At 42.2% G+C, this 12,327-nt stretch overlaps 1 protein-coding gene across 1 annotated transcript in view; it reads right to left on the bottom strand.

Annotated features, from left to right (window-relative positions):
- The window catches only part of TTC29 (tetratricopeptide repeat domain 29), a 133,657-nt gene that overhangs the window by 55,334 nt on the left and 65,996 nt on the right, over nt 1-12,327 (bottom strand). The window contains exon 7 of the mRNA XM_076337661.1: nt 9,396-9,487. Within this exon, the coding sequence (XP_076193776.1) occupies nt 9,396-9,487 (92 nt within the window). The remainder of the gene's footprint in view (nt 1-9,395; nt 9,488-12,327) is intronic.

Genomic DNA, 12,327 nt, shown 5'->3' with positions numbered 1-12,327 from the left:
GCAAACTAACATGCTTGAAATGTTCAACCATATGCTACTGTAAAGCTTAGTTGTCAGTAAGCAGAGCTGGATTTACTAAAGTTTCCTAATATAAGTATTTTAATATCATGAGAATATTAAATATACTGTACTGTAAACATTTGCCAAATGTCAAAAGGATTCTAAATTTTCAAATTAGAAACACATTTTTTTAAACCTATTTTTTTTCTTAAGAAGAGAAAATCAAATGTTTCCCCACAGAAATACAGCATATTATTTATATAAGTTAAAGGACAAGGTTAAAGTGTTAGACAAATATTAATTCCAGTTTTTCTAGTTTTCTATATGCAGTGCACAGGTGCAACTTGAAGAGCATATTATATGGTATAATCATTAAATCCATTCAACCAGACCTTTGAGAGTTAAAAACATATATTCTGAGGAAAAGGACTCCTCGGTCCAAGGAATTAGAATGAAACAGTGCAGAATATTTGTGTATCAAGGTGATTCCAGTTTCCAATTGGGAAAACAGGACTGTTAACACCCACATCCCCTGACAACTGTCCAATTATGTATATCACACTTGGCCTACTGTTTGCAGTAGAAGTAATCAATAAAGGATGTGGTTGAGTGAACATAGATTTTGGCTGAACCAATGCATGAAAACTTAATCATTTACTCAGAGTGGAGAAATCAAATAGAGCAGAGATGAAACAGCCACTAAGGGGTTTGTTGATTGTGCCACCAAGTTTGTGGGCTAGAGGCTGAAAGTAATAAAGCAAATGGAATCAGTGACAGCAGAAAATGTAAAAAGGTTTTCTTAATTTCATGAATTAATAGAAATGTTTTGATGTATTTTTGGCCATTTTTTATATTTCACATAAAAACCTATGCTCCACATACAGAAAATATGAAAATTGCTAGGGCATATAACCTCTTTCAGGCAAACAGAAATCAATTTGATACATATCAGAAAGATATTTCTCACTGTTAGAACTTCACTTATGCCAACTAGCAATTGGTTGGAACAGTTCAACAATTTTTCAAATGAACTACTTTTAAAAGCACTACAGCTTGAGATATTTAAAGTATGCTAGAAGGATTACTGAAACACTTTATCCTGCACAAGACCCAATAACATGATAAACAGGTCTTTCCTACTCAAAGGGCTAATATTTTATAGTTCCTTCAAAAATCTACATGTTATTTTACACAGCCATATACTTTCTATCTCCTTAGACATCACCTTCCTAAATGCATAAAATGTAATTTCCTAAAGATATAGTCATTCATGATCCCACAGAACAGTTATGATGACTTCAGCAGAAGAGAATACATATCTACAGCAACTCATTTTCCAGTTTCATGCTAAAATGCCCTATGAGATTTTTACCCCATTAGACTTTTATGAAAATATGCACCTTTTATAGGATTGCTCATGTGATTGAATTGGATGTATAAATCATGTGTCCACAAGAAGTCATTACCATGGTGGACACTGGCAGAATAAGTCAAGAACATGATGCTATTATGTCAGATTTTTCCCTGGAAAATGACATGCCTAAATGCACATGACAGAGAATTTCAGTTTCCTGTGGTCTGTGGAAACATCCGCAGCAAAGATTTCACAAAAAATTCCAAAGCCATAGATAAGTTCTGAGTGATTCGGGAGGGCTCAGCCACTTTCTTCAACCTGTCACAAGGCAATCAGTGCAAATTCTCACAGACATTATGCTTATAATGCATTATTTTAGGGAAACAGTCATCTTTTCTTTGAAAAGACATTATCCATCAAATTTAAAACGATTTGCACAAGTCTAGCCTAGATCAGGTAAAAATACAAGTAAAGAAAAAGTGATCAAGCTGAGCATGGAGATTCTGTCACCAACAGTAATTATTCATGCATTTATCCAATATTTTCTGAACAGGATTGCCAGAAATTTGCTTGTTTGCTACACATCAGACAAGTAAATATCCAAAAGTTTGGTATGAGAGTAAACAGAAACTTACAAGGTATTTTTTAATGTCTCTCTTCACATTGGCTTTTCAAAGCATTTTTCTATGCTCTTTCCTCCTCCAAGGAAGAACCAGCAGAGCTGCACCAGCATGATTTTGTTAATGAAAAATTCTGTTATCGAATTTCGAAAAGTAGGTTTGTCTGAAATATCCATCATACTGGGTTACAGAAAGCATTCTATTAGAGAGAATTACATAGCAAAAGGGAATTTATCTAGAAGGACTGCTTAAGACAAAGATCACAGAATCATAGTATAGTTAAGGTTGGAAGGGATCTCTGGAGATAATCTCCATCCACCTTGCTCAGAGCAGCAAGAGGAAGCCTATGTCCAGTGGAGTTCTGAGTGACTTTTGAAGAATGGAGACTCCACAAACTGTTCAAGCATTCACCCTCACAGTAATTCTTTTCTTCTTCTTGTGTTTAAATAGAATCTCATGTATTTCAGTTTGTGCCCATTGCCTCTTCTCCTGTCACTGAACACCACTGAGAAGAGCCTGGCTCCCTCTTCTTTACTGCTGCCTAAGAGGTACTGACAAGATCCCCCCCCAGGCCTTCTCTTCTGTGGTCTAAACAGTCCTAGCTCCCTCAGCCTCTCCTCCTAGGACAGATGCTCCCAGTCCTTTAGTCATCTTTGCAGCCCTTCGCTGGATGCACTCCACTATGTCCCTCTCTTTCTTGTACGTGGGAGCCCAGAATGGGACACGGCGCTCCTGGGGTGGCCTCGCCAGTGCTGAGTAGAGGGCAAAGGATCACCTCCCTCAACCTGCTCGCAATGCTCTGCCTAATGCAGCCCAGGATCCTGCTGGTCGCCTTTGCCATGAGCGTGCATTGCTGTCTCATGGGCAACTTGTTGTTCACCAGGAATCCCAGGTCCTTCTCTGCCATCTCCTTTCCATCCAGTCAGCCCGCAGCCTGGGCCGGTGCCTGGGGTTATGCACCCCCGGGTGCAGGACTTTGCATTTCCCGGTCCTGAACTTCATGAGACTGCCATCGGCCCGTTTCTCCAGCCTGCCGAGGTTCCTCTGAATGGCAGCACAACCACCTACCTGGTGCATCAACCATTCTTCCTCAATTTTGTATTGCCTGCAAACACGCTGAGGATACGCTTGGTCACACCATCCAGGTCATTAATGAAGATATTGATCAGTATCGGTGCCAGTTTTGATCCCCGAGTACACCACTAGTGACTGGCCTCCCACTGGACTTCATGCTGCTGCTTACAATCCTTTGAAGGCTGGCAGCTCAGCCAGTTTTCAGTCTACCTCACTGCCTGTTTATCTAAGCCATACTTTATCAGCTTGTGTATGAAGATGTTATGGGAGACGGTGTCAGAAGCCTTGCTAAAATTGAGCGAAGCAACATCCACTGCCTTCCCTTCATCCACCAGGCCAGTCGTCTTAGCCTAGAAGGCTATCAGGTTGGTGAAGCATGATTTCCCTGTCTTAAATCCAATCACCCTCTTGTCCTTAACATGTTTGGAAATTGCTTCCGGGATTATTTGCTCCATCAGCTTCTCAGGGATCGAGGCGAAGCTGATGAGCCTGAAGTTTCCTGGATTCTCTCTCTTGAAGACAGAAGTGATGTCTGCAACCTTCCCATCCTGAGGAACCTCCCCTGGTTGCCACAACCTTTCGAAGATAATCGAAAGCAGCCTTGCTTTGGCCAGCTCCCTCAACACCCATTTCAAATGTTGCTTTGTCCTGGGTTCGGCAGGGATAGAGTTAATTTCCTTCTTAGTAGCTGGTACAGTGCTGTGTTTTGGATTTAGGGTGAGAACAATGTTGATAACACACCAATGTTTTAGTTGTTGCTAAGCAGTGCTTACACTAGCCAAGGACTTCTCAGCTTCCCATGCTCTACCGACTGAGAAGGCTGGAGGTGCACAAGAAGCTGGGAGGGGGCACAGCCAGGACAGCTGACCCCAACTGGCCAAAGGGACATTCCATACCATGTGACGTCATGCTCAGCATATAAAGCTGGGGGAAGAAGGAGGAAGGGGGGGACGTTCGGAGTGATGGCGTTTGTCTTCCCAAGTAACCGTTACGCGTGATGGAGCGCTGCTTTCCTGGGGATGGCTGAACACCTGCCTGCTGATGGGAAGCAGTAAATGAATTCCTTGCTTTGCTTTGCTTTGTGTGTGCGGCTTTTGCTTTACCTATTAAACTGTCTTTATCTCAACTCACAAGTTTTCTGACTTTTACCCTTCTGATTCTCTCCCTATCCCACCGGGGGAGGGGGGGGAGGAGTGAGCGAGCGGCTGTGTGGTACTCAGTTGCTGACTGAGGTTAAACCACAACATGCTTATGCTATTTTCTCATGTCAGAAATACTTTACGATCCACTCAGCTATTCTTGCTGCTTATGATATAGTAAAAGTAATCATGGAATTTATCCATTTCTACTTAAAACAATGAATAAATGGGTTTTATGGAATGGCATCTCCCCATCTGTGAGACCTCCTTACAAAATTGCCCCATGAAGACAGTGGATGAAACTTTCCAAGTCTCTATGACCCTCAGTCATAGAGTTCAAGCGTTCAAGAAGACATAAGGCACACACATACAAACAGATTTATACATCTGACCTGAGGTTTTTTTAAGGTTTTGGAGCATAAATCCAGAACTGTGATCCTTTGAATTTTTGGTCAACTGAATATCAGAATTCAGTTCTGATTAAACTCTAGTTGCCATTACTGAAACTTGGTGGGCCAAATCCCATGACTGGAGTGTGGCTATCGATGGCTACAGGCTGTTCAGAAGGGACAAGCGAGGAAGGAGGGGCTGCCCTCTACCTCAAGAAATGGATACAGTGTGAAGAGCTGTCTCTGAAGAATAGCCATGAGCAGGAATTAGAGACTGAGGCAACAAAGGGAACCTTGTGGTTGGTGTCTACTACAGGCCACCCAATCAAGGGGAGCCTATCGACAAAGCCTTCTTACTCCAGCTACAGGAGGCATCACACTCACAGGCTCTTGTCCTGCTGGGGGACTTCAACCACCCCGACACCTGCTGGAAAAGTAGCACAGTGAGCTGTAGGCAATCCAAGAGACTCCTGGAGTGCATCGAGGATAACTTCTTAAGCCAGGTAATAGACAGCCCTACCAGAGGGGATGTGATACTGGACCTGATGGTCACCAACACAAGTGAGCTAATCGGCAATGTCAAGATTGGAGGCAGCCTGGGCTGCAGTGATCGTGCACTGGTGGAGTTCGCAATCCTGAGGGATATGGGTCAGGTGAAGAGTAAAGTCAGGACCCTGAATTTTAGGAAAGCAAAATTCCAGCTGTTCAAGGAGTTAGTCAATAGGACCCCCTGGGAAATTGCCCTCAGGGACAAGCGAGCAGAACAGAGCTGGCAGATCTTTAAGGACACTTTCCATAGAGCACAAGAGCTCTCAATCCCCAGGTGTAAGAAATCAGGAGAGGAAGGCAAAAGACCAGCATGGATGAGTGGAGACCTGCTGGTCAAACTAAAGGGCAAGACGGAAATGCACAGGCAGTGGAAGCAGGGACAGGTATCCTGGGAAGAGTACAGGGATGCTGCCCGGTTGTGTAGGGGTGGGGTCAGGAAGGCCAAGGCACAGCTGGAGCCGAACTTGGCAAGGGACGCAAAGAATAATAAGAAGGGCTTCTACAGGTATGTCAGGCAGAAAAGGAAGGTCAAAGAAAGCGTACCCCCCCCCGATGAACAGGACTGGCAAACTGGTAACAACGGACGAGGAGAAGGCTGAGGTACTCAACAACTTTTTTGCCTCAGTCTTCACTGGCAACCTCTCTTCCCACACCTCTCGAGTGGATGGACTGCAAGGCAGGGACTGGGGGAGCAAAGTCCCTCCCACTGTAAGAGAAGATCAGGTTCATGACCACCTGAGGAACCTGAACATACGTAAGTCTATGGGACCTGATGAGATGCATCCCAGAGTCCTGAGGGAATCAGTCCTGAGGGAAGTGGCCAAGCCACTCTCTGTAATATCTGAAAAGTCATGGCAATCAGGTGAAGTCCCTGGTGACTGGAAAAAGGGAAACATTGCACCCATTTTTAAAAAGGGTAGAAGGGAGGACCCTGGGAACTACTGAGCTGTCAGCCTCACCTCTGTGCCTGGGAAGATCACGGAACAGATCCTCCTGGAAGCTATGCTAAGGCACATAGAGGACAGGGAGGTGAATCGAGACAACCAGCATGGCTTCACCAAGGGCAAATCCTGCCTGACCAACCTAGTGGCCCTTCTATGATGGAGCAACTACATCAGTGGACAAGGGAAGAGCTACGGATGTCATCTACCTGGGCTTCTGTAAGGCCTTTGACACGGTCCCCCACAACATCCTTCTCTCTAAATTGGAGAGATATGGATTTGATGGATGGACTGTTCAGTGGATGAGGAATTGGTTGGATGGTCGCATCCAGAGGGTAGTGGTCAATGGCTCAATGTCCAGATGGAGATCAGTGACGAGTGGTGTCCCTCAGGGGTCCGTATTGGGACCAGTACTGTTTAATATCTTCATCAATGACATAGTGGGATCGAGTGCACCCTCAGCCAGTTTGCAGATGACACCAAGCTGAGTGGTGTGGTCGACATGCCAGGGGGACGGGATGCCAGACAGTATCCCACACACCCTGCTACTCATAACTATCCAGCCTTGGGGCAGATCTCTGGATGATATTCTTAAATTGCTTATTAACTTTAGACAAAACCGAAACAATATTCCAAAGAAATACCAATATCTGGACAAGCTCAAGAAGCGGGCCCGTGTGAACCTCATGAGGTTCAACAAGGCCAAGTGCAAGGTCCTGCACCTGGGTCGGGGCAACCCCCAGTATCAATACAGGCTGGGGGATGAAGGGATTGAGAGCAGCCCTGCCGAGAAGGACTTGTGGGTACTGCTGGATGAAAAGCTGGACATGAGCCAGCAATGTGCGCTTGCAGCCCAGAAGGCCAATCGTATCCTGGGCTGCATCAAAAGAAGCGTGGCCAGCAGGTCGAGGGAGGTGATTCTGCCCCTCTACTCTGCTCTGGTGGGACCCCACCTGGAGTACTGTGTCCAGCTCTGGAGTCCTCAGCACAGGAAAGACATGGACCTGTTGGAGCAGGTCCAGAGGAGGGTCACAAAAATGATCAGGGGGATGGAACACCTCTCCTATGAAGAAAGGCTGAGAGAGTTGGGGTTGTTCAGCCTGGAGAAGAGAAGGCTTCAGGGAGACCTTATTGTGGCGTTTCAATACTTAAAGGGGGCTTATAAGAAAGATAGGGACAGACTTTTTAGCAGGGCCTGTTGCGACAGGACAAGGGGGAATGCCTTTAAACTAAAGGGGGATAGATTCAGACTAGATATAAGGAAGAAATTTTTGACACTGAGGGTGGTGAAGCACTGGCACAGGTTGCCCAGAGAGGTGGTGGATGCCCCATCCCTGGAAACATTCAAGGTCAGGCTGGACGGGGCTCTGAGCAACCCGATCTAGTTGAAGATGTCCCTGCCCACGGCAGGGGGTTGGACTAGATGACCTTTAAATGTCCCTTCCAACCCAAACTATTTTATGATTCTATGATTCTACGATTCATAGGTGCCGAGACTTTTCTACGTAAAAGTTTCTCAAATGGCTGAAAGGTGCTGAGAATCATCATGATATTTTACAGGGCTGAGCAGTTTATGCCTATCACGTACCTAAAGCTCTTCAAAGCAGGCACATATGTAAGGTGTTTAATTTGGTTAATGCTCTCAGGGCATAACTACCAGATGGGTTTTATAAAAAAATACCACAGCAGCCATTTTCCAGAGGAAGGGTTTATGGTTGTGTCTTTATCCGTGCAACAGATTAGCAGTTAAATCCCTGATCCTAGACATGAGAGTGAGTTCCTCCTTCACTTGAATCAATCAGAATGTTCCTCTCTTAGGAGCATGCCTTAAATACTAAACTGGGGAGTCTTATTGCTCTTAGTTTCCCCTCTCATTTCTCCTTACCTACTGGTTTTCCTCTTTTTCAATTTGCAACAACCAGAAAGCAGTGAGACTGTCTATTCCCAGATAGCTAGAGAACACTCCCAGAAGGTGTGGAGTACAGATTTGACGCAGAAGAAAATCACTAGCCACTCCTTCAGCTCTGCTTTTAAGAAAAGAATTTGCATTGGCATAGTCTTTCAGATGAAGGGTTTAGAAACCTGACCTCAGAAGGATCTCCAAATCTGTAACTTCTGAGTAAATAAATGTATGTGCTCTTATTCCAGAATGCCTAAATCACAGAGAGAGAAAATTAATATACATGGTTTTCTAGGAATGTCCTCTTGGCTATCTTAGGCCACCCTCTACCCAGACTGCTGCTTTTTGTGAATACAAGGAACCCATGAATGCTACTGAAAGCTCAGACACCTTTGCACTCATTGCAAAGTCACTCATTGTAACAGCTGGTGTCCCAGCAATTAAATCTTTCTCAGTTAGGATTAAGACAGTTTTGAAAATGGGACCTGGTATTCTAAGACTGTTCTGTGGCTTTTTAAACATCTTATCCCATATGCTTATTTAGGATATTCAGAATATGAATAGCCATGAATTATGTATCAGAGACCTGAAGAGAACTGTGATTGTGGCTGGTCCCTATATGCTCTGAAAGGCCAAGAGGCAAGGCATCTAACTCAAACAGGAGAATTTGCTCCGCACACTGAAATAAATCTGGTGACAAGTCCTCCTTCATAAACAATTTGCCAACCTCTATAATGCATCATATGCACTGAAGTCCCCAAACGTAGGATGAATCAAGGATAAGCTGCAACCTTCACTTTAATCTCCTTTTCCTACTTCATATAATAATTGCATTAGACTACTTTATGTCAAAATTATTTGTGTAAGAAGTTGAAGTAGGTTCAAACTAATTCACCTGGAAGAAGATTTTAATGCCAGATGCTGAAACAAAAGCATTGAAGACAAGCATCTTATCTGCAACAAATTTATATCTAATTACACATGCACAAACCAGAAATGCCTCCACAGAAGAAGTAAGTGCAATAAATAGAAACTTACATTTAGAAAGATTACATTGAGACACCTACTGAAGCTTGCTACATTCTTCAAGGTTTTCTGTCTTTTTTAACCTGGAAAACATGCCTGGGTTTCTATTTTCCAGTAAGGTCCCTCCCAAACTTGTGGGGGAAAAAAAAATTAAAAAGCCCCCAAAATGTGGGAAAAAAAAGGACATATTATAGTTTACAGGTAAAGAAAAGCTTGGATCATACACTTTAAAAAATGTGTACGAGTTTAAAATAACTTTTGATGAAAGGGTCACTTACTGCAAGAAGGGCACTGCTTAAAATTTAAGCAGTCAGTAATGGGAAGCGACAGACCTCTAACAATTTAAGTCTTTCACAGTTGAATGAATCTGCAGTGACAGCCAGACAAGGATGTGCTAACCTACCTTACCAGGATCTTGGCTATAGCTGCATATGCTCTGCCTAGGCCAGCAGAATCACAAAGTGCTGTGAAGATTTTTACAGAGGTGTTCAAAATCTGTGAAACAGGAAAATAAAACCCAATAAATACAATGCTAAGAATTTCCACTTTTTTTTTTCTCAGTCTCCATGACCATATGAAACACAAAATTAAAGTTTTCCCACCTGTACATTTCTCCTTTAATTAGCTGTAATGGGACTAGGTTTTTGACCATTACTTATAGTTGTTCGAAACTACTCAATAATTACAAATTAAAAAGATACAACTTGCATTTAAATCACTATATTTTGGCACTGTGCAAAAACCAAAGGGATATTACCTGATTCACAATATGAATTTCCTTATCCATAATTTAAAAGATTTTAAGAGGCTGTGCTTTTATGAATTTCTGTTAATCAATACCTTAAGATGGTATCCTTTGCTTTCATAGTGTTTGAGTGATATGCTGATATACAAGTTAGTACTATTTTTATTTCTTTAAACTATCACTATGACAACTTTTCTTAGTACAATTCAGATGCTCAAAAAGCAAATAAATTATAGGTTATACATTTAAACTATGTTGGCTTAAAATACCGTAGATAATTTTGTTATTTTTATGACTAGTTATTCACGCACACAAGCAATTTGTTAACATTCATTTGGAATGTACTCTATTATCATGACCACTCCCATAACCAAAGGCTTACAGCTGCTGCATAAAAACATATGATCTTAATTTGATTTAACACTGACATCACTTGTATTGCATAATTTCTCTTTTCATCCATTTTTTTTTCCAATGGTGATGACAGGAGAGTGCATATAAAATTAAATCCTATTCTTTCCTCCCTCCTCTTTGTTGCTTGACCCAACCTATTACACACATGAGAAAACAGGAACTCTCCAAAGGCTATCTATGGAAATCCTTTTTGCACATTTCCAAGAAAGGAGTAGTGAATGTCATTTACCAGCTCTGAAGGGGGATGGGAGATGCCCAGGGACATATGACAGTATCCTGCATGCCCCAAGATACCTACTTATACTGAGGTAAAAGATAGGGCATTTTCTATTAAGACTGCATCCCCTGTCATTGGCAAAGTGCATGGTTCAAAAAGAAGACAACTTGTGTGTGCTAATGCTAGGGATGTCACCATTTCTATCGCTGTTTCCACTACTCAGATTTCCTAGTTCTTGAAGGATTTTTACTACCTGCAGGAGTATCCCTGGACAAGGCTCTTATTTTTCAGTTATGTAAGCTCTGTGTGCACAAAAAGTAGCATTTATTAAAGTGCACTGCACAATTTATCGTCCCTCAAGTACTTCCTTATCAGTTATGTTCTCATGTACATCAGCATTGCATCCTATACTTGAAGGTCATCGTCAATTGAGTTTTCAATGCATAAGATACGACTAAAAGAGAGTGCAGGCACCTCAGTTAGGAACTTGCCACATCAGTTCAGAACTCGCCTTAAACTGAATGCATACTCAAAGTTGTCAAGGCCTGCAGTGCGTCCTTCTAATAATCCAGGCTGGTAACAGAAATGCACACAAGTGTCCAAGAAACAGTTCTTGGTTTTGCATTTAACTCAGAGGACCTACAACACTTGTTGTAATAATCGTGCCCATATCAGAAAACCTGCCATAAGAGCGTCAGGTGGTTTCCAAAATTTTATGTACTGGACTGAAAATCACTCCCACTTTAAACTGGTCCCTGCAATGTTGAACTAGGACTCAGGGCCTCTAGTGGTTACTATCTAGCACAGAAAGGTTACTTGGGCACCTAAGGCTTAGGCTGCTGTACTTCTTTTCTATCAAAGATATCACAAAGCCTAAAAAGTACAGATAAAACCAAGGAAAAAACAAAGCCAGAGTAGCCAAAGTAAAAAGTTGGTTCACTGCATCTCTGCAACAACAGCTAGAAAGAAGTACGTAAGTAAATAAATAAAGCCACTCATTCATATTGATGAAAAGTGCTCATTTTGGTCCCAGGTTACTACTACTCTAATCAGATGTTTCATTCTAAATAATGACGAAATAACAATAATTAAATCATCTGTGTGAAAGGGAGGAAATCTTGATATATTATAATAGAAAATATATTCTTTATGTCTGTATTTCAGATAACTCCTGCAGCTTCAGATACTATGTAGGGACACATTCTTGATGGAAAGGAGCTGTGTAGTGCCCCTGTATGCTACAATTGCCCAGTATCCATTTATATGGAGGAAGTGAAGAGGGGCCTCCTCACCTATGGTGCATGCCTTACCTTCAACATTCAGGACGGAAAAAGAAGAGGAGGTGGGGCAGGATAAAATGCTGGATTAACAAGTAAGCATTAGAGGATTTCACTCAAAGTCTCTTGCAATTACAGCACACTTTCAATTTTCATTTAAAATGAAAAATTGTAAAGCTTTCATGCTGGCAAATCAAGCAGAATTGGCACAGTGATGTCTGCCAGAATCTGTAAGCAGCCTGAAAACAACAAATGGACATGAAAACTTTCCTGTTTATTTTCATGGGATATGAACAACCAGTCCATCTAACTGGGTTCTTAGGAATACCACATAAGAGAAGACATGCATGTGGCAAGAGAGTATTGAGTGGACATGGCTTGGCCAGTCATCTATTAGCTCTCTGACAAGTGGATAAATATTGGGAACACGTTATCATTTGGATCTAATGGAATTTATAGGCTCCCATGAAAAGTTTTTCTACCTTTAGACAGAAGTATAGCCAGAAACGGGTCTTTTATATATATTTTGGCCAATCTGCGCAGAGGACAGCGACATCCAAGGAAGAGGTGGAACATATCAATAATTAATGCTGAAAACTCCTACACAAATGTGCAGTTTTGCTGCATTTGTGGTCTTAGAGAATACAGCTGTCATTACACAAACAAAAAGGATGGAAAAATT

The sequence above is a fragment of the Aptenodytes patagonicus genome, chromosome 4, assembly GCF_965638725.1.
Source record: "Aptenodytes patagonicus chromosome 4, bAptPat1.pri.cur, whole genome shotgun sequence".
NCBI classification, from domain to species: domain Eukaryota; kingdom Metazoa; phylum Chordata; class Aves; order Sphenisciformes; family Spheniscidae; genus Aptenodytes; species Aptenodytes patagonicus.
Note: the sequence above shows the minus strand (reverse complement) of the source record. Positions and strands in the feature narration are given on the sequence as shown.